Source organism: Dama dama, chromosome 13 (assembly GCF_033118175.1).
Source record: "Dama dama isolate Ldn47 chromosome 13, ASM3311817v1, whole genome shotgun sequence".
Taxonomy (NCBI): Eukaryota; Metazoa; Chordata; class Mammalia; order Artiodactyla; family Cervidae; genus Dama; species Dama dama.
In genome coordinates, this window is record NC_083693.1 from 64,844,981 (window position 1) to 64,867,950 (window position 22,970).

The 22,970-nt window shown below is 56.2% G+C and overlaps 2 protein-coding genes across 3 annotated transcripts in view; one reads left to right on the plus strand and one right to left on the minus strand.

The window, feature by feature from the left end:
- The first annotated feature begins 820 nt into the window (after positions 1 to 820).
- CHGA (chromogranin A) lies at positions 821 to 14,030 on the plus strand. Its single transcript, XM_061159324.1, has 8 exons — positions 821 to 1,055; positions 1,839 to 1,885; positions 4,438 to 4,531; positions 5,379 to 5,447; positions 7,934 to 8,032; positions 9,771 to 10,211; positions 10,918 to 11,396; positions 13,551 to 14,030. Exons 1-8 carry the CDS (start codon positions 1,010 to 1,012, stop codon positions 13,632 to 13,634), a joined length of 1,359 nt encoding a protein of 452 aa, XP_061015307.1. The 5' UTR covers positions 821 to 1,009; the 3' UTR covers positions 13,635 to 14,030.
- A 4,264-nt stretch (positions 14,031 to 18,294) lies between these two features.
- The window catches only part of ITPK1 (inositol-tetrakisphosphate 1-kinase), a 157,135-nt gene continuing 152,459 nt past the window's right edge, over positions 18,295 to 22,970 (minus strand). For both annotated transcript variants that reach the window (XM_061159325.1, XM_061159326.1), the window contains one exon: positions 18,295 to 20,433. In XM_061159325.1, the coding sequence (XP_061015308.1) occupies positions 20,084 to 20,433 (350 nt within the window). In that variant the 3' untranslated portion in view covers positions 18,295 to 20,083. The remainder of the gene's footprint in view (positions 20,434 to 22,970) is intronic.

Genomic DNA, 22,970 nt, shown 5'->3' on the forward strand with positions numbered 1-22,970 from the left:
CAAGAAGGTGAGCCTAAGGTTGCACTAGGTCTCCTGAGTAGAAGTTACAAGGGCTCTTACTTTGGTTTGGGGTCAAGAACTGTTCCCTTCTCCTCCCTTGCCACCCTCCATGAGTGCTGTCCAACAACAGCCAGAGTCCAGGCTTCACTTGTTCGTGGGTTGAACTTTTAATCAGTGCATTCAACAGTTATCAATTAAGTGGATTTACTCTGTGTCAAGGGTCCTGCTCGGGACTTTGAAAGCAATGAAGACTAAACATGATTCTAATAAGTAAATACATATGCAACTAGAAACTGTGAAAGCACAAAACTGGGTTGCCACAGAGAGATCTAATTCAGACAAGGGGTCAGGGACCTCTAGGGGACCTCCTAGATTTTTGAAGGAGCCCAGAATGGTGAGCACGCCTCCAGCCAGTGAGATGAAGGAAGTCCCCCTCCAAAGGCCCTCAGAAGTAAGGAGTGACGTGTTAGAACTGGCGGGGACCTCAGCGCACTTTGGAGGAACAGGAGGTCCAGAGACTGGAAGTGACTTGCCCACAGACACACAGCAGGTCGGTGGAGCCGTCGAGAGTTGGACGATCAGCTGAGTCCCCTGTGCCACCTCCTGAAGTCATATGTCCGCCTGGCTGCCTCACCCAAGAACTGTGTGCTGTGGGGGCCACCCGCAACAGGGACGGGGTAGGGGGTGAAGCTGGGGGGGGCGGGGCGAGCTGCTGCCAGACCCCCCGGAGGGATGGGGAAAGGGGTAGGGGCGGATCCGATGACGTCATTTCCGGGGTCCGCGGTATATAAGCGGGGCGCGAGCATGCCCCACTGCTGCAGTGCCCGAGCCCAGTGCGGAGGGCTGTTGGACAGGCAGACGCACACGGAGACCTTGCGCCACCATCCACCCCCCATCCCGCTCCAGCGTCGCCGCAGCCGGCCCGGAGCGAGCAGTCCAGCCGTCCTTCGCCCGAGCGCGCTCCGTGGCCGGCTTCAGACCGCCAGCTGCTCGGCGCCCCGGCTTCGCCATGCGCTCCGCCGCGGTCCTGGCGCTTCTGCTCTGCGCGGGGCAAGGTGAGTGAGCGCGGGCCCTTGGGGGAGAGGTTCCTGGACGCCCCTGACTGCCCTGAGGTCCAGGCACCGCGCAGCGCCGCGTGCCCCTCCATGCCTTCCCTCCGGCGCGGCGAGTTTTCAGCGCCACGGACAGCGCCCCGCCTCCCACCTGACCCCGCAGAGTGGCCTCGGCGCAGAACCCGCAGACCTGACTCTTTGACTCCGACTCCCGACCCCGCGGGACAGGGCTCCCTGTCGCCCCCACCCCACGTCTGGGCTGCTTCGGGGCCAGCGCCGGCTCTGCGCCGTGGCTGGCCAAGGTCATTTGGGGAGATGGGAGGACCGCTGTTGGCTCCCCTGTTGTCCCTTCTTCCTCCTGCTCCCCACCGTCTGTCTGCCCTTGACTTCTACCTCTCCCAATCCTCCTCCTTCATCTCTGCCGCTCACCTCACCCTCTTTTCCATCACCTCTGGGGTCTCTCTGCCTCTCCCTCATCCTCCCCCCACCTCAGTCCCACCCAGCCACTGGCCTGTTTTCATAGCTCTTGGCTTCTGCTCCCACACCCCCTCCAGAGCATAGCTTTCCCAAAGGGAAGGATTAAGGCTCTCAGTGCAGCCTGTGGGAGCCACCCCCATGAGGGTAGCAGTTGGGAAGGGAAATAAAATCAGCTCCACATCTCATTTGAGTGGGGGTGGTGTTAGGGAGGAGCTTTGGGGTGAACGGGCCCCTGATGAACTCGGTCTGGAAGGACTGGGTTCTCCCCTCAGAGCAGAGGAGTGACCCCCGCTCTCTTTTTCTTCCTAGTCATTGCCCTGCCTGTGAACAGCCCCATGAATAAAGGGGACACTGAGGTAAGAAGGGGCGTGGGTTTGCACTGGGATGGGGGTGCAGAAGACCCCAGTGGACCCCTCAAAGCCAGATCTTGGGTAGCTGCAGGAGTCTGGCATCAAGCCAGGGGACAGCACTGCGGCTGCTGAGCCTGGGGACAGCTTGCAAAAGAAGATGTCAAAGTCTGCTAGATTTCCCTGCTTGCCTGCTGTGGGGCCTTCCCCGGCTTCCTCTGAGCTGGGTGTGCAACCCAGCGGGAGCTGTGTCTTACCCACTGGGCCCAGGGGCCAGGCCCACTGTCTTGAACACTCCAAATCTTGTAGGCCCACCATGGGCTGGTGGGGGTGACTTCTCTGAGGTTTTGGTTGTCCACTGTCCTGCGAGAACAGTCTTCATCTGCCTGGCTCCGGCCTCCCTGTTTGCTCTTCCCCAAGGCTCTGCCAGCAATACACCCACCCCATCCCACAGTTGCTAAAGCCCTGGCTCTCTCAAGGGACCACAACAAAAACATTCTTGATCATGGCTCCTGCACCCAGGCCAGTTGGGGCTTCTGGTGGAGGTCACCCAGGAAAGGACTTGGAAGACATTGATGGGGGCTTCTGTGGCCAGCAAGAGACACTCTGTGTTGGGCATATTCCCAAAATTGATTCACGTCTGAGTTGGGACTGTTTTTCCAGCTTCTGATGTTCACAGATATCTCCACTTGTGAATTAGAGAAATTCTACTCCCTGCCTTTTCAGGAACTATTTTCTTTAGAGAGGCTATAGTTGAAACCCAAAGCATCAAAGAGATTTCAACCTCAATGTGCTCATTTAAAATTTCCTATTCACTAGTTACAGACAGGCCTAAATTGAAAAAACCGCTGCCACTCATTGTAGCTGTGTCATCTTAGGAAAAATCCCTTGAATTCTCTGAGCTTTCCCTTTTCTCACTATAGTGATATTTCCTTTGAGGGAAGTTGTAAGGAATGAAAAAAAAAAAGAAAGAAAAGTAGCTCAGTCATGTCTGACTCTTTGTGACCCCGTGGACTATACAGTCCATGGAATTCTCCAGGCCAGAATACTGGAGTGGGTAGCCTTTCCCTTCTCCAGGGGATCTTCCCAACCCAGGGATCGAACCCAGGTCTCCCGCATTGCAGGCAGATTCTTTACCAGCTGAGCCACCAGGGAAGCCCTGGTAAGTAAGGAATAGGACTCCTGCGAATTGCTGACACATAGTTGGTCCTCAGTAAATAAGCATTTTTATTCATAGCCTAGAGCTTCCTTTCCTGACCTTCCCATCATTCTTGGGACCTATACCCAATTTGTCTCTCCCAGAATCTGTCCTCATGGACTGGTGATATTATCTGATTATCTGATATTCCGAGTGCAAGGTTTGTGGTTGCAGAAAGGGTGCAAGCTATAAGCCTTTCCTTGCCAGATTCCTTATGGGAGACACTTTGGCCATCATATTTTCAGCGGCCTGGGTCAGAGACACCAGAGCAGCTGGTGAAGACCTGCATGTTCTATCTAGGATGCCATGACTACTATAGAGCCTGTCTGCCAGTTTGCTATCCTGGATCCTTGAACGGGTTGCCTTGGCATCCCATAGACACAGCCTTCCACCCCCTCACTCCTCACTGTGTTGCCTGATGCTTGTCTGACACTTCCTGCTCCTCTGCCCAGCTCTAGGCAGCTGAAGCAGGCTGGAAATTGTGAATCCCTCCCTGACTGTGTCTGGCACTCCATGCGTTACAGAGTATTTCCCCATCTGTGCCCCATCACCCTGGGAGGGGAGTCAGAAGGTCTTCTCACTCACATTTTACAGAGGTGGAAATTGAGGCTCAGAGAGGTCAAGTCACTTGCCCAAGATCACACAGCTAGGATGCCACACTACAGTTGGCACCATCTTCAAATATCATCCATTTATCAGCTGTCTGATTATCCATAGCACCTTGCTGGCCACTGGACAAGACTTTCAGAGAAATGGCTGCTGTTGGCCTGGGATGGGCACCCGGATATAGTAGATGTATGCCCACATCCAGCCAGGGAATTCACCTGATGGGTGAATATGGAGCCAGGCTGTGAGGCTGTCACTCCCTGCATGTGACAACCCCATAGATATTTAGAGACAGTTTTCCAAGTCTTGTTTCCAGGCAGCAAAGAGCCAGGAAAGGTCTTTGTTCTCCTCTGGGTGGTCCAGAAAGGCTTCCTGGAGATAGCTGACTTTTGGGGCATCTGCAAGACTAAAGTACTTTTGCAGGGCTACACCTCTAATGTCCAGGAGCAGCTTCCCCATCTATAGAGAAACACTTCGGATGAGAGGGTGCAGGGTACCCACCCCCACTTTAGAGGGGCTCCTGCTGGCCAGGTAGTTGGAGTGCCTGGCACTTGGTAAGCACTGTATGTGGATTTTTAGTATTAGTGCTATTATTGTCTGGCTTAGAAAGGACAGCTGTGCCACTGAGCTAGATATCCATGGACTCCTGAAGACAAAAGTGAGCATCATTATGTCCTCCTTAGAAATTTGCCTTGGAACTTCCAGGGGCTGAGCTCCATGCCCAGACCAGCCCCAACTGGCCCCATTCTGTTCCCAGGTGATGAAGTGCATCGTCGAGGTCATTTCAGACACGCTGTCCAAGCCCAGTCCCATGCCGGTCAGCAAGGAGTGTTTTGAAACACTCCGAGGAGGTACGGGCCAGGCTCGGGGTGAGGGGCTGCTGCCTGCAGGGCTGGGAGGCAAGGACATGAGTGTGTGGTTTTTGATGGAAATCAACAATTTAATTAAGTAGTCACTGACCATGTGCCTACCTTAGCCAGGTCTGGGCTGAGGTCTGAGTGGTACAGAGAGATGAAGAGCTAACAGCCCCTGTGTGCCTGGAGCTTACAGTCTAGCAGAGGGGAGTGATATGAACACAGTTAACTAGAATTCTGGGCAGAATGAAACCAGGGCTGGGAACAGCAAGCCCGCAGAATGTGAGCTCCCTGTGGAGGAAGATTTTGTGTGCTAAATCCCCAGGGTTGAGGACAACCACTGGCACCTGGATACCCTGTAGATGTGTGATGAATAAAGGAACACCAAGGGTGGGTGAGCATGATAATGGCAAAGCTTTTGCAAGGAGGCAGTCAGTGTTGGCTGGATCCAACATTAGCATTAGGATTGGGATTTAAGAGAAAAGTGGGAAATCAGTAGTTAGCAAAATGAAAAAGAGGGTACTCCAGGTGAAGTAGACAGCACTAGCAAAGGCATGGAGATGCAAAAACAGGTTGTGTTTGGAGACATTCCTGTATCACTGCAGGAGATGCCATCTCTTGGCAGAAGTCTGGGTGCAGGGACAGTGGCTGACCTTCCTGATATGATAGCAAACTTGGAAAGGAAGTCATTTCAGAAGTGTTATCTCCAGACCCAATCTTGCTGCTACCACCAGGGTTTTGAGTTTCCAGAATAAATTCCTTGTGTTCAGCTGAAAATATTGATGGCAATCTCTTTCTCGGCTGTCTTCTGGAAACCACCCGTAACGACTCCCCTTCATTGCAGATGAACGGATCCTCTCAATCCTGCGACATCAGAATTTGCTGAAAGAGCTCCAAGACCTCGCTCTCCAAGGTATTTTCCAACCACTGCACATGGATCTGGGTGAATTCCAGTACCTAAGAGTCAGAAAAATCATGGTGGAAGGTTGAGCAAGGTCTTCTTTCTGATCCTCACTTACCACCTTTTTGTTATAGGGTGGTAAGGTGCGGTCCTCTGTGCCACTTGGCCCAGTCTATCATTCATACACTTAAAGAGATCAAGGCCCAGAGAGGTTGAGTAGCCTGTCCAAGGTCACACAATAAGTTAAGGACATCCCAAGACCAGATGCAGCTCTTCTAAAACCCTGTGGTCTCTGGAGTTCAGCCATGTTAGAGGGGGCACTTTCAAGACTCAGTTACAGAGAGGACTTCTTTTCTCTGTTTAATGGGAAAGAAATTGGTCTCCAGGAGAGAGCAGGGGTCCCTTTGCCCTTGTGAGCTTTTGCTCAAAGCGGAGATGGGAGAAGCAGGATCTTGCTTGCCCCGAAACACAGCCCAGACAGCCATTGTGCTTTCAGAGTGAGGTGTGTCTTTCTCCAAGAGGTTAACAAAAATCTACTGATGCTGTTGGGAATGGAGTGGTTTTGTGAGGTAGTGAGCTCCTTGTCACTGAGGATATTCAAGCAGAGCCCAGGTAGGATACTGGGAATGGAGAGTTAGGCTGATGTCATCCCACAGAGTTAGCTACTCTGCTCAGCCCCAGGCTCCTTCCTGGGTTCCTGTGAGGCACAGAAGGCCTCCCTGGAAAGAAATGGGTCCTGGGTTCTGGCCCTCCACCTCCCTGTGGGAAGGGGCTATTTACTTGGGGGTGGGAACATGGGCATTCTCCTGCCTCTCTCTGAGAATGGGCCCTCGAGCAGGAGTCTCGTATCTCCCTGCAAAGAAAGTAAAGGCTTATCTTCAGGGGTTGGCTTGGGTGGGGTGGGCTGGGGTGGAGGGCGCAAAGGCTGCCCAGGCTCAGGGAAGACCCTTACTCTAAGCCTCTGGGGCAGACTAGGCCACATGTACGAATGGAGAGCGATTTGGGAGAAGAGGCGAGTGAAAGTAACCACAGCTGGAAGGCTCCCTGAGGCCCTCCCCAAGTTAGCACACCGTTGTTCCTCTCGCTCACTTGTCCTGGAAGAGAGACATCCACTGCACGTGGTACAATATGGTAATTTTTAAATTAATTACTGAATGACTGGCGTTATATTTAAATAATTAAATGTAATGTCAATGAAGACTATGATAGGAAGATGTGTTCCGAAACATCTGTTTACACACATATACACATGTGTGTGTATTCAATATAAACAGTGTCCAATATACAGGTACATTGTTGTTTTATGTTAAAAGAGGATGAGATAAATCTACATATCTGTCCATCCGTCCATCCATCCATCCATCTAGCTATCCACCGACTCCCTCTTCTGTATTCTCACAATGTCTTCTGCACACCTCTATCCTAGCATTTACGACACAGCCACCCTATTTTATAGATGAGCACCCAAGTCTTGGATTGCCCAGGTCGCCCAAGGTCATAGAGCAAAGAATTAACCAGGAGGTGTGAACCTTGGTTGGTCAGGGTCCAGATCTGGGCATAATCCCTGGTTCACAGCCACCATGTCAGGCACCTCTGGCCACCCCAGAAATCCCCATCATAGGAAAACCAGCATTGGCTGCAGAGTTGGCCTGGCCAGGGCCACTGTCAAGAAGCAGGGGTGGGTGGAGATGGTCAGAGGAGGCAGCACAGCCTGGTCTGATGCAGGAAGAAGGGTCTTATGCTGATCTTGGGCTTGGATGCAGACAGGTGTTCAGCCTGGGCTTATGGGGGTCCATGGGGACAGGTGTTGCCTGAATCAGGAGCCCCCACGAGGGGACAAGCAGTCACTGTTGCCTCCTGATGCAGGGTCCCCTAGCCCAGGGGTCCCCCATCTCTGGGCTGCACAGCTGGAAGTGAGAGCAGGCAAGCGAGTGAAGCATCATCTGTGTTTACAGCTGCTCCCTATAGCTCACATTACTGTCCGAGCTCCGCCTCCTGTCAGATCAGTGGCGGCATTAGATTCTCTTTAGAGCGCAAACCCTACTGAGCTTGAATCATCCCCAAACCCTTCTCCCGTCGACCCGATCTGTGGAAACATTGTCTTCCACGAAATCAATCCTTGGTGCCGAAAAGGTTGGAGACCGCTGACCTGGCTACCAGCCAGGTTCTGAGGGCCCTGCACTCCCTACTCCTGCTCCTGGAGCCCTCGACTCTGAGTCTTCACTACTCCGTGAGGCAGCAGGCAGGGAGCATTCTTATTTCGCAGGTGAGAAGTGGAGTCTGGAGAGGTGATGGGGTCGTGTGATGGGCCCTAGCTGGGAGGGGGCGGCCAGCCCTCCCCTCCCGCCCCCCCCCCCAGCTTCTGCCCCCTCAATCTCTCACTGGGTAGGCCCAGAACAGGCCCAGTTTTACAGATGAGGAAAGAGAGGCCTCCATTCTCACAGCCACACATGCGGGGCTTAGACCAAACGGGACACTTTTCTCGTTTTCTTATCCAGGAGCCAAGGAGCGGACACATCAGCAGAAGCAGCACAGCAGTTACGAGGCTGAACTCTCAGAGGTGCTTGAGAAGCCGAACGACCAGGCCGAGCCGAAAGGTCAGTGCCGACCCGTCTGGCCAGAGACCAGGGGAAGGAGAATGAAGAGAACAGTGGTTACAATAGACCGAGGGTCCCAAGGAGTCAGAAGCCCCTCCTTTGGGTCCTGGAAGGAAGCTCTTATTTCCTTCTCTTTCCAAATGGGGAAACTTGAGTCCCAGGGAGGTTGAAGCACCTTTCCAAGGCATAACTGGAGATGGAATGTCTCACTCCGCAGCCCTTGATGGGTCATATCTGCCCACCCCAGGCGCTGGCACTCGGTCAGGCAGGAGGCCTGGCAGGTGGGCGGCTTCGACTCTTCCGAGTGGCCGAGGCAGTGCCTGTCCTCCCGGGAGTTTAGCGGTGCCCTGGCATAGCCTAGGGGCAGCAAGATCCCAGAGGAGCAGGTGTGAAATACTAAGTGAATCTGGATCATCTTTTTTTTTTTTTTTTAATTTTTTTTTTTTTGGACTGCTTTGGATTTTGGTTGCAGCATGTGGGCTTTCTCTAGTTAGGGTGAATGGGGGCTACTCTCGAGTTGCAGTGTGCAGTAGTTTTAGCACACAGACTTAGTTGCCTCACAGAATGTGGGATCTTCTCAGACCAGGGATTGAACCCATATCCCCTGCACTGGCAGGAGGTTGCTTAATCACTGGACCACCAGGGAAGTCCTGGATCATCCTTCTTGAAAACAGAGAGCTTTTAGGGGTCACAGAGATCATGGCTTAGGTCAGAGGGATGCTCTATTAAACTCACTTTTCTGGCTAGAAACAGTCACACGCTTGTCCTCACAGCCCTGCTCTTTGCACGTGGAAGGTGAGTGAACGGGGCCAGTTCCTAGAAGCAGGGACCTCAGCGGTCATCCGTCGGGGCTGAGAGGGGAAACCTGCCGGCGTGCCCTCACGTGGGCCAGGGCTCTCACCCTAGTGGCTGCTTGAGGCACGGCAGGGGCTCACATGTTCTGGTTCCATGGAAACGAGTGTCTGGCTGACCCTGGTTGTCTGCCATGGGCTGTAGGAGGAGGAACAGGGTAGCATTCATTGGGGAGACAGCCATATGTCAGTGCAAAGGGCACCCTGTACTTGGCATTTGGAGGTTTGGGTTCAAGGCTCAGCTCTGCCATCTGAGCACAGACATGTCACCTTACCTTTCTAAGGGTTGGTTTGAGTTTCTGTAAAGTGGGCATGGGACCACTTCCACCTGGAGTCCTGGAGTCAAATGGTGGAATGGACTTGGTAGTGACTTGTTTGACAGTAATCATTTCTAGCAATGGGAGGGATTTTTACTAGATGAAAAGCTGTCTTCAAAGCAGGTACAGGTAAATACCTTTTAATGAAAGTTGACAAATACTGAGGAATTGAATACTTTCACAGGACGCTCAGGATAGAATGCTTGCAGAAGGGAGAAGGACGTCACAGTAATGGTGCCCATTACACAGAGAGGTTAAGGAACTTGCCCAAAATCACACAGCAGTTCATCTGCTGTCTTAATTTTAAATTCAGGGCTCTAGCTTCTGGGGTCATTTTCAAGGGGTCATCACATCCTCCTTCGAGAGGTAGAGTTACAAAGAAACACAGTCCCATTGTGCTGCTGTCAAACCCAGACGTGGAGAGGGCAACCCTAATTCTCTCATGTGTGTGTTGGGTTGGGCTTGCTGGAAGCCTAGAGATACAGTGACTAAGATCTGAAATTGGGCCCGGGGGAGATTCGATGTGTAGCCTGGTCCTCAGGGCCTGACTTTGCTCTGTTGTTTCTGTAGAGGGGACAGAAGAGGTGTCCTCCAAGGATGCTGCAGAAAAAAGAGACGATTCTAAAGAGGTGGAGAAGAGTGATGAAGACTCGGACGGAGACAGGCCTCAGGCCTCCCCAGAGCTTGGACCAGGGTCCAAGGTTGAGGAGGACAACCAGGCCCCTGGGGAGGAGGAGGAGGCCCCCTCCAACACCCACCCCCAAGCCAGCCTCCCCAACCCAAAACACCCAGGCCCACAGGCCGAGGAGGACAGTGAGGGCCCCTCCCAGGGTCCAGCCAGCAGGGAGAAGGGCCTGAGTGCAGAGCAAGGGAGGCAGGCAGAGAGAGAAGAGGAGCAGGAGGAGAAGGGGGAGGAGGCCGAGGCTGGAGAGGCTGTCCCAGAGGAAGAAAGCCCCCCCACCGCAGCATTTAAACCCCACCCCAACCTCGGCGGCAAGGAGATGCAGAGGGGTGAGACTGTGTTTGATGTCTGAGACTTCAGCAGATATGTTGGGGAGAGGGGGATGAGTGGGAGGGCAGTGCCCTGATCCATAATCTCATTCCACCTTCTCAACAACCCTGAAAGGTAGGTATTATTCCCATTTGCTGGATGGGAAACCAAGGCTCAGAGAGGTTAAGTAATTTGCCTGTGGTCACACAGCTGATATGTAGTAAACACAGAGATTCCATCCCAGGTTTATCTGGTTCCAAAACCCTGCATCTCTCAATAGTCCACATAGGCCCTCTCCACCCCCAGGAGGGGAGAGGGGCTTTGCAGGGTGACTGGGTGGGATTTGGGAACCAAGGGGCAGCATGATGGGAGGGAAAAGGCTGGTCTGGGGACACCGTTAGCCTCAACCAGGGATTAGGAAAAGGTCCTGGCTCCCCTTGAGGGCCTGGTCAGGGTCTTTCCTTCCTCCCCAGCCGGGCGATCCCTGGGTCGGGTCTTCTGGGATGAGAGGGCTAAAGGAAGAGGTGACTTGGCGCTTTAGGGGGTCTTGTAAAGTGTGGTGTCAAGGTGGCCTTTCCGTCCAAGGGGAGTCTGTTGTGAGAGGCTGAGCTGGACCTGGTGGACAGGGTCTGTGGTCACAACAGCAGCTACAGAGAGACTTCAGGGAGCGGCAGGGGCCCGGAGAGGTGGCAGCCACTCCCTTATTCTCCCACTCTTGTCTACCAGCTGCTCCAGGTTGGCCCGAGGCTCTGGCCGTGGATGGAGCCGGGAAGACGGGGGCTGAGGAGACCAAGCCCCCTGAGGGGAAGGGGGAGCGGGCACACTCCCGGCAAGAGGAAGAGGAGATGGCAGGGGCCCCTCAAGGCCTCTTCCGTGGTGGAAAGAGCAGGGAGCCCGAGCAGGAGGAGCAGCTCTCCAAGGAGTGGGAGGACGCCAAGCGATGGAGCAAGATGGACCAGCTAGCCAAGGAGCTGACGGCCGAGAAGCGGCTGGAGGGGGAGGAGGAGGAGGAGGACCCCGACCGCTCCATGAGGCTCTCCTTCCGGGCCCAAGGCTATGGCTTCAGGGGTCCTGGGCTGCAACTGCGGCGAGGCTGGAGGCCGAGCTTCCGGGAGGACAGCGTGGAGGCCGGCCTGCCCCTCCAGGTGCGCGGCTACCCGGAGGAGAAGAAGGAGGAGGAGGGCAGCGCCAACCGCAGACCAGAGGTTGGTACGGGGTGGGAGCCGACCCCGGGCCCCACTGGGGGGCAGCTGCACCCAGACGTGCTACCCCGCATCCCCGAGGGGACACTGTCCCCTTGGAGTCAGGACTAGAGAGGCGCCTGGATAGGGGGCGCTCAGGAGACTGGGAAGGCACAGGAGAAAGGGCGTGTGGTGGTGGGGGGCACCCAGCAAAGCTGGCGGACAGGCAGACAGAAACATTCAGATCAGCACACAGAAGTTGAAGAGCTGGTGAGTGAAGCGGATCCTAGAGTCGCTGGGAGGGGCCTTTGTCCTAAAGGCAGTAGGGAGCCTCTGCAGGTTTGGAAGCAGGACAAGGATGGATGGCGTTTGGAGCTTTGAATGGAGAGAGCTTGGGAAACTAAAGGACCTGGCAGGGGCTAGCCTGGGAGGGCCACTTGCTGCCTGGGGGAATCCAGGCTCGGGGCATCACTGGCCTAGAGAGCTGGGAGGGCAGGACAGGAGGGGACACTTAGGGACAGGTGGTGTCTGGGGAGGCCCTTCCATTGGTCCAGCCGTACCCTCTCCTGACTTCCAGGCAGTTCAACCGCACCCTCCTCCCAGGTTCAGACCCTGCCTCCCGTCCCGATGGCAGAGTGGGGAGGATCTGGTGGTGACGGGTGGGAGAGGCATGGGCATGTGCCAGAAGACCGGGGGTCTACCTCCTCCTAGGCTGGGTGACCTTGGGCAGGTCACTCCCCTTCTCTGAGCCTCATCGGTTCCCTCATTTGTGAAATGGGGGTAAGAAGTCCTTTCTGCCCACCTCATTATCATGATCAGAATGCACACAAGCTTTGAAACCCTGGCCATGCCCAGGGCTACTTGGGAAGCTCAGAGGGGTGTGGAGACATGATACCATGGGAGGGGATGGGTTGGGACTTTGGGGCAGGCTGGCAACACCACCTTGGAGCTGGGGGAGGCCTTCGGGGTGGGGGGGCAGTCCATGGTTCAGGCTTTAGTTCTCAGGGGGGCATCAGGGCCTTTTGGGGGCTGGGGTGTGTCCGAGGCCGTGGCCCCAGTGTTCTTCTCTGCCCACCCGGAAGACAATATGGCCCTTTCCTTGGGTCCCCAAACCAAGGGGCCTGGGCCTAGGTCCTAGCAGTCTGAGAGGGAGAAGACTCCTCCTTGGCAGCTGGTGCCGAGTGGTCATCTGCCTGTGTCCCCAGGGACTGAGGGGACAGGGCTTCAGGAAGCAGCCACTTGCCCTCCACCCCTCCCCAAGGCTGGGCACCTTTCATCACTGCCTTCCCCACCCTCAGAAGCTGGGGAGAGCCAGGGGCTCTGAGGGACTGGCTGGCTTCCCTTCTCCACGGGCAGAGGGGCCCTTGGACTACAGGCAGGAGAAATGGGGACCCGAGTCCTAAGGATTGGACAGGACAGGGCCCCCCGACTCAGCCCAAAGGTCTTAGAAAAAATGACCCCAGAATCACAGAACTCCTGCCTGGGGGGTTACTCCAAGATGGGGGCCACTAGGGTCCCCATTTCATTGGCAACCATTGTCCGTCTCTTCTCACTGGGGCCCAGGTGGGGACTCCTGGAAAACCAGCCCTCTCGGTCAAAGCTGGGGTATGGCTGACTCCTGCTGTGAATCTGAGGGCATGCTCTTGTGGGTGTCAGTCCCAGAGGGTCCTCGCCTGCCCTGAACCGGCCTGGCAGCCAGAGCTTGGGGACCCAGTGACGGGGACGGAGGCTGGAGGTCCCGTCCAGGCAGTGCTCATGTCCTCAAGCCTGTGTGCTGGCCCCCTGCCCCTTGGGTAGGGAGGCCTGCAGCAGACAGGACACCCAGGCACGGCCTCCCCTTGGAAGCCACTATCACAGCCTTAGCCTTGGGCTGGGGGGCTCGAAGCAGCTCTGAAAGGCACCAGAGGCTTGGTTTCCCACATGCCTGCCCAGAGCCACTGAGGAGGAGGTGGGCCTGAATAAGAGTCCACCGGGGAAAGTATGAGGTCGGGGCACACACTCTCGCACGCTGGCTTCTCAGAGCAGCGCAGCAGGGCAGCTTCACTGTCCCCATGAAATAGATGAGTCTCAGAGAGGCAAAGCCACCCGTCCGAGGTCACACAGCTAAGCCGGGAGCCAACAGGCTGACTGTGCGCTCCACGCTCCAGCGCCCGGGTGACTCTGGGTGTTCTCTCCTAGGACCAGGAGCTGGAGAGCTTGTCGGCCATCGAGGCGGAGCTGGAGAAGGTGGCCCACCAGCTGCAGGAGCTGCGGCGGGGCTGAGGCGCCGACTGGCCCCACCAGCCAGGGCCCCGAGACACCCTGTGGGCCCGGCTCTGTTGTCCCTCCTGCAGGTCCCGGCCAGATGGCCCCGGGTGCTGCTTCTGGGAGGGAGGCCTCCCCCAGCCTGCCCAGCCCACCCTGTTGCCCCCACGCTCTTTTCCTCCTGCTCCTGACCCCTGCCCCAGTGCACCCCTCTGCAAGGCAGACCCCCTGCCTTTCAACGATTGTCCTGTCTCTGAACACAGACAGGCTTCTCAAAGTTTCCCTTCCACCATTAGAGCCACTGGGCCTAACTGCAATAAGTACTGATCTTTAGGCGAAAGCTGAGGACTCCTGACTATATTGTGTATGAAATTTATCTAAGGAAAATAAATCTGCTCTGGGCTCTTTCCTGTTTCTCTGAACTTCCCCCATCTTGACTCCAAGTGGGGTGGGATGGATGGATTCAGGCAGAAAGACAAGGGGAGGTTCAGTCCCCCTGGGGTGACTCGGCCGCTTTTCAGTCCTGGGATTGGAGGGCAAGTGACACTGCTGCTCAAAACATCTGTTTCCTCATCTGTGAAGTGGGGGTGCTGACACCTGCCCCAAAGTGCGTGTGGGATTAAATAACACTTCCCCCATTTGCCAGCCATACGTGAGCTGGGTCAGGCAGGGACGGGGCTGGTTTGAGAAACAGCCTCTGCTCTGTGCAGGGTAGAGGCCCTGACAGCCCCAGGATAGTACCTGCCACCAAGGCCACAGGCCCAGCCAGCTCTGGACTTCCTGACTCAGGCCTCTGAGCTGCAGACCCCTCCCTCGGCACAAATCTGTCATCTCCTCTGACCTGATACATGCATGGGGCTCTGGGGCATTTGAAGTTCAATGGTTCACTATAGCGCGGTAGTCTTAGTCTCAACTTTGAGAATGATGAAACTGAGGCTCAGAGGATGAGATGACTCATCAAAATCTCAGGCAAGAGTGATGCCCCATACATGTAACCACAGGGGCTGCAGGATTATGAATCAGAACAGACAGGCTGATCTGCTGGACTGGAGTGGACCAGCTGATTATCAGGGCCAATCATTCAGTCATTCATCAAACGCTTGTGAGCCGCTGCCTTGAGCCTGGCAGGCCTGGGCACACAGAAATGGCCTGGACTAGCCCTGACTTCAAGAAATCCACCGCCTGCAGAACGTGTGTTTTGACATCAGACTGCAGTTGGAATCCCCAGCCCAGCTAGATAGTTTGGATGAGCATTTCTCGTGCGCCTGCAGCCTCAGTTTCCTCATCTATAAAATGGGGATACTTTTTAGCTTCTCACCAGATCATGGCAAGGATTCGAGGGGTCTAGACAGCCTGGACCAGAAAACCAGTGCAGTGATGACACAAGTCGTTTGAGGGGTCTTGGCAAGTCTGGGCCTCTCCTAACCTGGCGAGCGGGCCCACTGCTGTTGACGCCTGTCCGTGAAGCACAGAGGGACTCTCCAACGAGCTGGTGCCATGAGGTGTTTATTCACATTTCAATGAGACAAGTTTATAACCCCCCCCTCCACAACCCTGACAGTTATCGAAATAACAAACATGACACTAACTGTATTCCACTAGTCAACTGTCAGCACATCCACCTCCAGGAACAATTAACAAATAAAGAGAACATGGGACACCTCGTCCCTGAAATACCCCTTCCTGGAGACGGGCCACCTGTTGCTATCATCACATGGAGCAAATATGCAACAGAATCAAAACAGCCAGTGGTTCTTGGTTTTTACAGAAGTGATGATTTTATAGACAGTATGTATAGATTCATATAAACATTATATACATACATGTGTACACAAATGAAGTACAAGTCAGCTTGGGGTTCTGACAAGCATGGCTCGTGAACGGGATCAAAACACGTAGCATTTGTCAAAAGCACAGGTGTCAGCACTGAAACTGGAGCTGCCAGCGTCTTGGGAGCAGCTTTCCCAAAGAGAAAGCCTGCTGCAGAGGACTGGGATCCACAACGGAAGCCGAGGTGGGTTCGGCTGTGGGAAGGAGACAGTCCCTTCCAAGTCACCAGATTGTGGATAACTGGATGTAGAGCAAAAATGCAACCATTTCCGGAAAAGGCCCCAGGGGGCCTTGGATGGGACCTGGTGGTGAGAACCAGAAGGAAGAGGGCCTGGTGCTTCCACGCCAACAGGCAGCTCTCCAGTGAACAGCGTGTCGGGGGAGGGCCATTCCGAGGCAGGGGTACCGAGCCTGTGTCGCAGAAGGTACTATCAACGACCAACGGGAGAACCACCTGTCTGGAGGCCTCTGCAGCAGCATCTCAGACTCAGACTCTGGCAACGGTAGGACTATGCCTACAGCACAGGGCGTGGCCAGGCCCCAGGGGGCGTGACCAGGCTTCCTGAGGTTGTGGCCAGGCCCCGAGGGCGTGGCCAGGCTCCCAGAGAAGGTAGATGCCCGGAACCTTCAAGGCTGGATGCACTCCTCTGTCTCGTGGTAAGCCACGTTCAGGGGGTGTGTTCCTTCAGGATCTCTGGAGCACGGGGGCCCTTGAGCCGTGGCCCAGGAAGGGAGAGGAGCTATCGGGGGTCCTACTGGGTGAAGGGTCAGTCTCTAGGGCGAGAGGACAGGGCAGATGCAAACCCCGAGGATATCAGAGGAGCCATTCAGTGGGTTCTCTGTGGACAATGATTCCCTGAGCCAAGGCCCAGTCCCCCTCGCAAGGACAATGCATACAGTCTCTCTTGGTCTCAGAGGGGCCGCCTGGCAGACAACAGCTGCTCTTCCCAGCTGGCTTGGAAACTACAGCTTCCTGCCAGGATCCTTCAATCTGCCATAAACCATATTTGGCAGTCCTCTGGATAGAGAAGAATCCTCTCTTCAAGGTTGTTTTCTCCCTCACTGATGGGATTAACTTAAACAATACCCCCACGTAACTCCTCAGGAGACAAACCTAGACAGCATATTAAAAAGCAGAGGCATTACTTTGCCAACAGAGGTCTGTATAGTCAAAGCTATGGTTTTTCCGGTAGTTATGTATGGATGTGAGAGTTGGACCATAAAGAAGGCTGAGCGCAGAACTGATGCTTCTGAACTGTGGTATTGGAGAAGACTCTTGAGAGTCCCTTGGACTGCAAGATCAAACCAGTCCATCCTAAAGGAAATCAGTCCTGAATATTCATTGGAAGGACTGATGCTGAAGCTAAAGAAAGCTCCAAATACTTTGGCCATCTGATGCGAAGAACGAACTCCTTGCAAAAGACCTTGATGCTGGGAAAGATTGAAAGCAGGAGGAGAAGGGACAACAGAGGATGAGATGGTTGGATGGCATCACCAATTCGATGGACATGAGAGTTTGAGCAAGCTCCGGGAGATGGTGAAGGACAGGGGAGCCTGGCGTGCTGCAGTCCATGGGATCACAGAGTTGGACACGACCGAGCGACTGAACAACACACTCCTTGGGACCTCCGTCTGTGTCTGCCTCCTGTGGGTGATGCTGAGGAACCTCTCGCCCAACCCTACTCACCCCCCACCCCCCGCAAACTCAGACACCTTCATGCCAATGGCAACTCCTGCCACCAGGCTCTCTTGGGGAAGACAGACATCCAGCACCCACACTCAGTCGGGGCTTGAGTGCATGTGAAACCACATTACTCTGTAACCTGCAAGTAGAACTCAGCCTGTGGCCACTGCTCCAGGCTGCACAGGGCAGAGACCTTGCAAGGAACCCTTTGAACCGACCCGAGGCCTCAGGCAAAACGTGGTCCTGCACTTGCTCCCGGGGCCCTTTGAGTCAAGAGGGCCTTCAGCAGCCCTGGCCACGGACCACAGCCAGAGATGCCACAGGGCCAAGGCCCCAACAAGCCCACCAACTAGCAAACAGAAGCTGGGGAAGGAGTCCCAACACCCCTGCCCCCGACCCCCAGTTTACCAGCAGCTTACCAGAGCAGTCCCTCCCCATGGGCCCTCGAAGGTTCTGAGACTGATCAGAGGTGGCAGCACCAAGCCCTAGTGAAGAAAAGGCTGCAAAGGCAGAGAGCATTCCAGGCAGGTCTGTCTTCCCCTGGCAGGAGGCCCCAAGGCCAGGGACACTGAGGCCTAGGGGGAGACCAACTTCCTGGCGTGTGTCCTGGGACCCGGTCAGTGCGCCCAGTAACACTGAAGTGGGGGTCGCTTGGTGATGCCTCATGCTGCTCACGGCCTTGTCTACACTCCCTGACGCAGCTTCCTTCACCCCTGTGGGGTCAGCTACTCTTTGTTAGATGGGGTTCACCAGCTGGGGAGAGGCCCATACACGCTCTCGAGTGGACCGGTCCCTTCCCCACTGCTCTGCAGTTCCTGGGCCTTTATGAAGCCGACCCTCATCCTTGGTTTCCACTCCTGGGAGAGGCAGTCACCCTGCTGGCCACCCGCATCGAGGCTGGTGGAAAGCGCCATGTCACTGGGAAAGTTCCTCAGTATCTGGGCCCTGGATGCTAACATGTGAGACCCCATGGGGGAGGCAGCAATTAATCTGGACATGACATGACCAGGGGCCCCACCAGGCGCGGGAGTCACCCTGCACTCCTGACCTGTCCTAAGGCGATCAGGACTGGAATTTTATTCCAGAAGGTAAAGCTGTTTTATTAAAAGACGGCAGGAGGACAGAAACGTTCAGCAACGTTTTGTAAACACGTGTGAAATGCAGTTTGATTTCAGTAGTTTATTTTGGAGACAAAGCAGTGCAAGAGGCCGGCCACGCTTTCCTGCTTCCCCTGGAGCTCAGGGGTCAGACAAGGAAAGGCGACGTACAGACATTATAATCGGGGTTCAACACTCAAGTCGTGTAAACACGGTTGTCGGCGGGCCCTTGGTTTCTAGGACAAGCCGGCCAGTTCTGAGGGCAGCGCCCCTCACCCCAGCCCTTCCTCTCCTAGAGGCAGGCGACCCCCGTGTCCCTGCTGACCAGGCCTGAAGGTGCCTCTGAACGCCTGACTCAGCAGCTTCTTTCGTGGCACCCTCCCTGGACCTCGCACGACAGCCCAGAGGCCTGTTCCCCTCCCTCTGACTGCCTGATATCTGAAGACACACGCTCATGCTTCAGGGGGTCTGCTGTTTCCCACCGGGTGGGCACACTGACAGAGGACTGACCAAGCCCCTCACTGGTCCCCTTCTCTGCCAAGGGGGCTGCCTGCCCGCCTGGACTGTGGAACTGGACTGATTAGCCGGTGGTCGGTTGGTCTGCTGCCATCAGGGGCTGGGGGCTCGGACGGGAGAAGCAGGGAACATTTTCTCACCTCTGGGGCTGCAGCCTGCTCGCCCCTGGCTGGCTCAGTGCTGGGGGTGGGCAGTGAACACGGGAGGGGTGTGGATCAGGCCTTCCGGGCAGGCGTGGAACAACTGGCAGCCTCGTCCGGCCTGGGAAGAGGACCCCCGCCGATTGCCTGGGTGCCAAGGGGAGGCTCATCTGGGTGGACTTCACAGAAGGACAGGCTGCGTCGCAGGGGTAGGGCGTTGAGCCTGCCCTTGAGTTCTCTGGTCATGAGTGCCCAGCGACTCTCGGAATAATTTGCCCAAAGTCACAGCACAAATCCTTGGCACAGACAGGATCAGCCCAGAGGCTCTCGGCCGGGCATCCTCCTCCCAGGTCCGGGGAGCAGCGGCCCCTGGTCAGGGAAGGGCGGACCCTTCGCACGGCCGCACAGGACATGTGTTGACGGGCCCAGTGGACTCCGGGGAGTGGGACATGGAGAGAGGCAGCCAGCCTGGGGCTGTGGCCTTCCCGGAGAAGCGTCCTCCTCCTTGGCTTTCACGAGCGGCAGCAGGTGGATCACAGCTCAGACCTGCTGCATGGACTTCCCCAAGGAAAGGGAAGCTGAGGCCTCTGGTTTCCTTGGGGTCACGCTTTTGGGAGGGTCTGCTGCACACCTGGTGGGGCTTGAGGCCATCGGTAAGAGAAACGGGCCGGGCCGGGGTGCAGGGGCCGGGCGGGAAGAGACAGGGAACCATTGACTCGCTCTGCTCAGCTACCGACGACCTGACCCGGGACGGCCTGCTCCAGGGTCCCCGAGGACCAGCCCACAGCAGCCATTGAGAAGGACAGATGTGGGCGTACCCAGGCACTCACACACACACACACACACACACACACACACACACACACACACACACGCAGGCACGCCCCACCTCACATTCAGACCTAGTGTTGAAAACACAAGCGTGTGTAAACTCGGTGAAGACATCTGCACAGCAGGAACCAGGCGGGATCATCCCTTTGCCGCGAGGCTGGACTACTTGGGGTTCCTTTCCATCCCCACCCCCACCCCTCATTTAGATCATGACATCAGAAAATCAGGTTAAAAATTAAGGAAAAAAAAGAAGTAGAAGAATCAGATCGTTGGGAATCCTTAGTAGTAGCGTCACCGTCGTCAGGAGCTGCTCGCCCAGCGGCCGCGCTCTGCGGCCCACGCCGTCTCTCTGGGTCCCGGGCTCTGAGGCTACTGGGAGGAGGCCTTAGTGGCCAGCGAGGCCACGCAGTGCTGCTGGAAGCTGGGCGACACGGCGGCAGTACAGCCGAGTCTCTGGTGCGGCAGCTTGGCGGTGTTGCCGGCGCCCACGTCAGCCTCGGGCGTCCAGGGCGGCTCCTGGCCCATCATGCTGCTGCAGCAGCCGGGGCTGGCGCTGCACGTCCGCTCGGCCGCCAGGCCGCCGGCCTGCTCCGCCAGGAGCCTGCTGTGCCTCAGTGGGGCCACGTCCCCTGTGCCCGCCGCGCCCGCGCTCTGGCCCTGCAGCACACTGGCGATGTGGTTCAGGAGGTCGGTGAAGAACTCACTCACACCCTCGTAGCCTGCAGATGGGAGAGACAGACGGCAGGCTTAGCCGGGTGGGTGGGTGAGTGGGGCGCTCAGGGGCAGCTGGTGGAGTACACATAGCCCAGACGCCAAGTGTGTGTGGCCCCAAGGGCCAGTCCTTGAATTCTGGCTGCACCCCCGGGGTATGAGCATCTAGAGAGAGGAGGATGATGAGAAAGGGCCCTGCACCCTGTCTCTCTCGGGCACAGCTTCAGGGTCTCATTTGATGACCCTCTACGTGGTTTGGTGGGCTTCCCAGATGGCACATGTGGTCAAGAATCCAAGTGCCAATGCAGGAGACACAAGACACGTGAGTTCGATCCCTGGGTTGGGAAGATCCCCTGGAGAAGAAAATGGCAACCCGTTCCGGTGTTGTTGCCTGGGAAATCCCGTGGACAGAGGACCCTGGTGGGCTACAGTCCAGGGGGTTGCAAAAGAGTCAGACACGACTGCGTGGCGGAGCACTGTGGTTTGATGCCCTTATGTGGGGATGTGGCTCAGGGGGCGGGACCGAAGGCCCACTCCTCCAGGTCTGAATCAAACACGTCTCATCTCCACGTGGCCTGGCCCCAGCTTCCTCGTGTGTAAGCGGAAGATTCGGGTTTGGGGGCTCCTGCAGGCAGGGCCAGGAGGGGCTGGAACATGAGTGAGGCCTGATCAACAGCATCTGCTCCTGGAACTGAGTCTGTTCCACTTCCCCTCCCCCAAGCACCTGCAAGGAGGCCCCCAGGGCTGCATCCTGACCTGCAAAGCCGAGGGACAGAGATTGGGCAGCCCGGACAAGGCCATCGCATGGACACCGCCTCCCTCACACGCGGGCCTGGGTCTCCTGAACAGAAACTGCCAGGGGCCTGCGTTTCCCATCACAGACTCGATTGTGATTGTCAGCAAACAGTCCTCGGAGCCTCCCACAGAGCAAGTTTCAGATCTAGGGCGAGGATTTTGCTGACTTTTGAAAACGGCTTCAAAAGAAATTCAACAAGGGGTGGGTGCCCCACCCCCTGCCTGCCTGAATCAATTCGCAGGGATGCAAACTGGGCACACAGCTGCAAGAACAATGATCGGGACAGGAAGCATGTCCCCAAAAGGGATGGTGTGCCTGCATCGGGAGGGGCTGCAGGGACCACCTCCTGGATGTGACCCCATCGCTGACACCAGGCCTGGTGCTGAGAGGGACTGACCCCTCCCTCGCACGGCCTCTGGGATGGTCTTCACAGCCATCCGTACAAGCAGCGGGGGGAATGAAGGTTCAGACACGGGCAGGTGCACTATTGCATACAGAAAAGGCTGCCCAGGGGCCAGTTGGATGGGAATGCCTCCCTGTCCACGTTCTTTGTGTTCAGCAAACAATGGTTTGCTGTTTTTGTGGTTTTGAGGGAGCCCAAGGTTGAGGGGGACAAGTGGAGGTGCCCAGAGTAAAAACAAGAGTGGGCAAGATAGCTGGCATGCACCATACTTGCTCTGCTCGCCTTGTTCTCACTTAATCATCACAACCCTCTGTTCCCATTTTACAGACGAGGAAATGGAGGCAGAGAGTTAAGTAACCAGCCCCAAACACCCAAGAGCCATCAGCAGGTGGATACGTGCCCACTGGAAGGTGAGTGGGATGACAGTGTCCACGGCTGGGGTCCATCCAGGTTAAGTGCTGCCCCTGGCTACGTGCTTCACAATCCTCCCTCGTGGCATCCTGGGAAGGGTATGTCCTGGGGAGCGGGGCCCGAGGGTTGGCCCCATTCTACAGATGCAGATATTCATCGGAGGGACTGATGCTGAAGCTGAAGCTCCAGTACTTTGCCACCTGATGGGAAGAGCCAACTCATTGGAAAAGACCCTGATGCTGGGAAAGACTGAAGGCAGGAGGAGAAGGGGGTGACAGAGGATGAGGTGTTGGATGACATCACCGACTTGATGGATGTGAGTTTGAGCAAGCTCTGGGAGTTGGTGATGGACAGGGAAGACTGGCGTGCTGCAGTCCATGGGGTCACAAAGAGTCGGACACGACTGAGCGACTGAACAACAACAGGTGAGGACAACACGCAGCGCTGGGATCTGACGGGCCCTTTGGTGCCGTTTGTGCCGTGAACACACGTGGTGCTGGGCGCTCCACCCTAGCCCTGGTGGCTTCCTCGGCCCTGGGACTGGGGTGATCAGCAGGGTAGCCCGTAGCCCCGCGGGGGCCATCAGCAGGTATGCTGCTGTGTTTCCAGGGTCGGATGCAAGCAGGGAGGAGAGCTGAGACCCACTGACGGGCCGCCAGGGACCATCAGCTGTTCCCTCAGCAATGGCTCTGCCGTCCCCACACGAGGCCTGGCGCACAGCCCCATGCAGCCTGGGGAGGGTGGGCTGAGGCGTGAAGAGTGCTGTGCACACATCATCTCCCCTGAGAGGAGGGGAGTGTTCTTTCCACTGCACACAAGCGAACACTGATGTTGCCTGGGCAGGAGGCTCATCTTGTCAGGGGGCAGAGTCGGGATTTGCACCCACGACTCAAGCGGAGAAAGCACGAAGCCTCAGGTCAGGCCCCCAGACCCAG

Bases quoted from the DNA above. Each gene is read 5' to 3' on its own strand.
- CHGA (XM_061159324.1), top strand. From the start codon at position 1,010: ATGCGCTCCGCCGCGGTCCTGGCGCTTCTGCTCTGCGCGGGGCAAG. The intron at 1,056-1,838 runs GTGAGTGAGCGC...TTTTCTTCCTAG, and splicing joins TCTGCTCTGCGCGGGGCAAG to TCATTGCCCTGCCTGTGAAC. The intron at 11,397-13,550 runs GTTGGTACGGGG...GTTCTCTCCTAG, and splicing joins GCGCCAACCGCAGACCAGAG to GACCAGGAGCTGGAGAGCTT.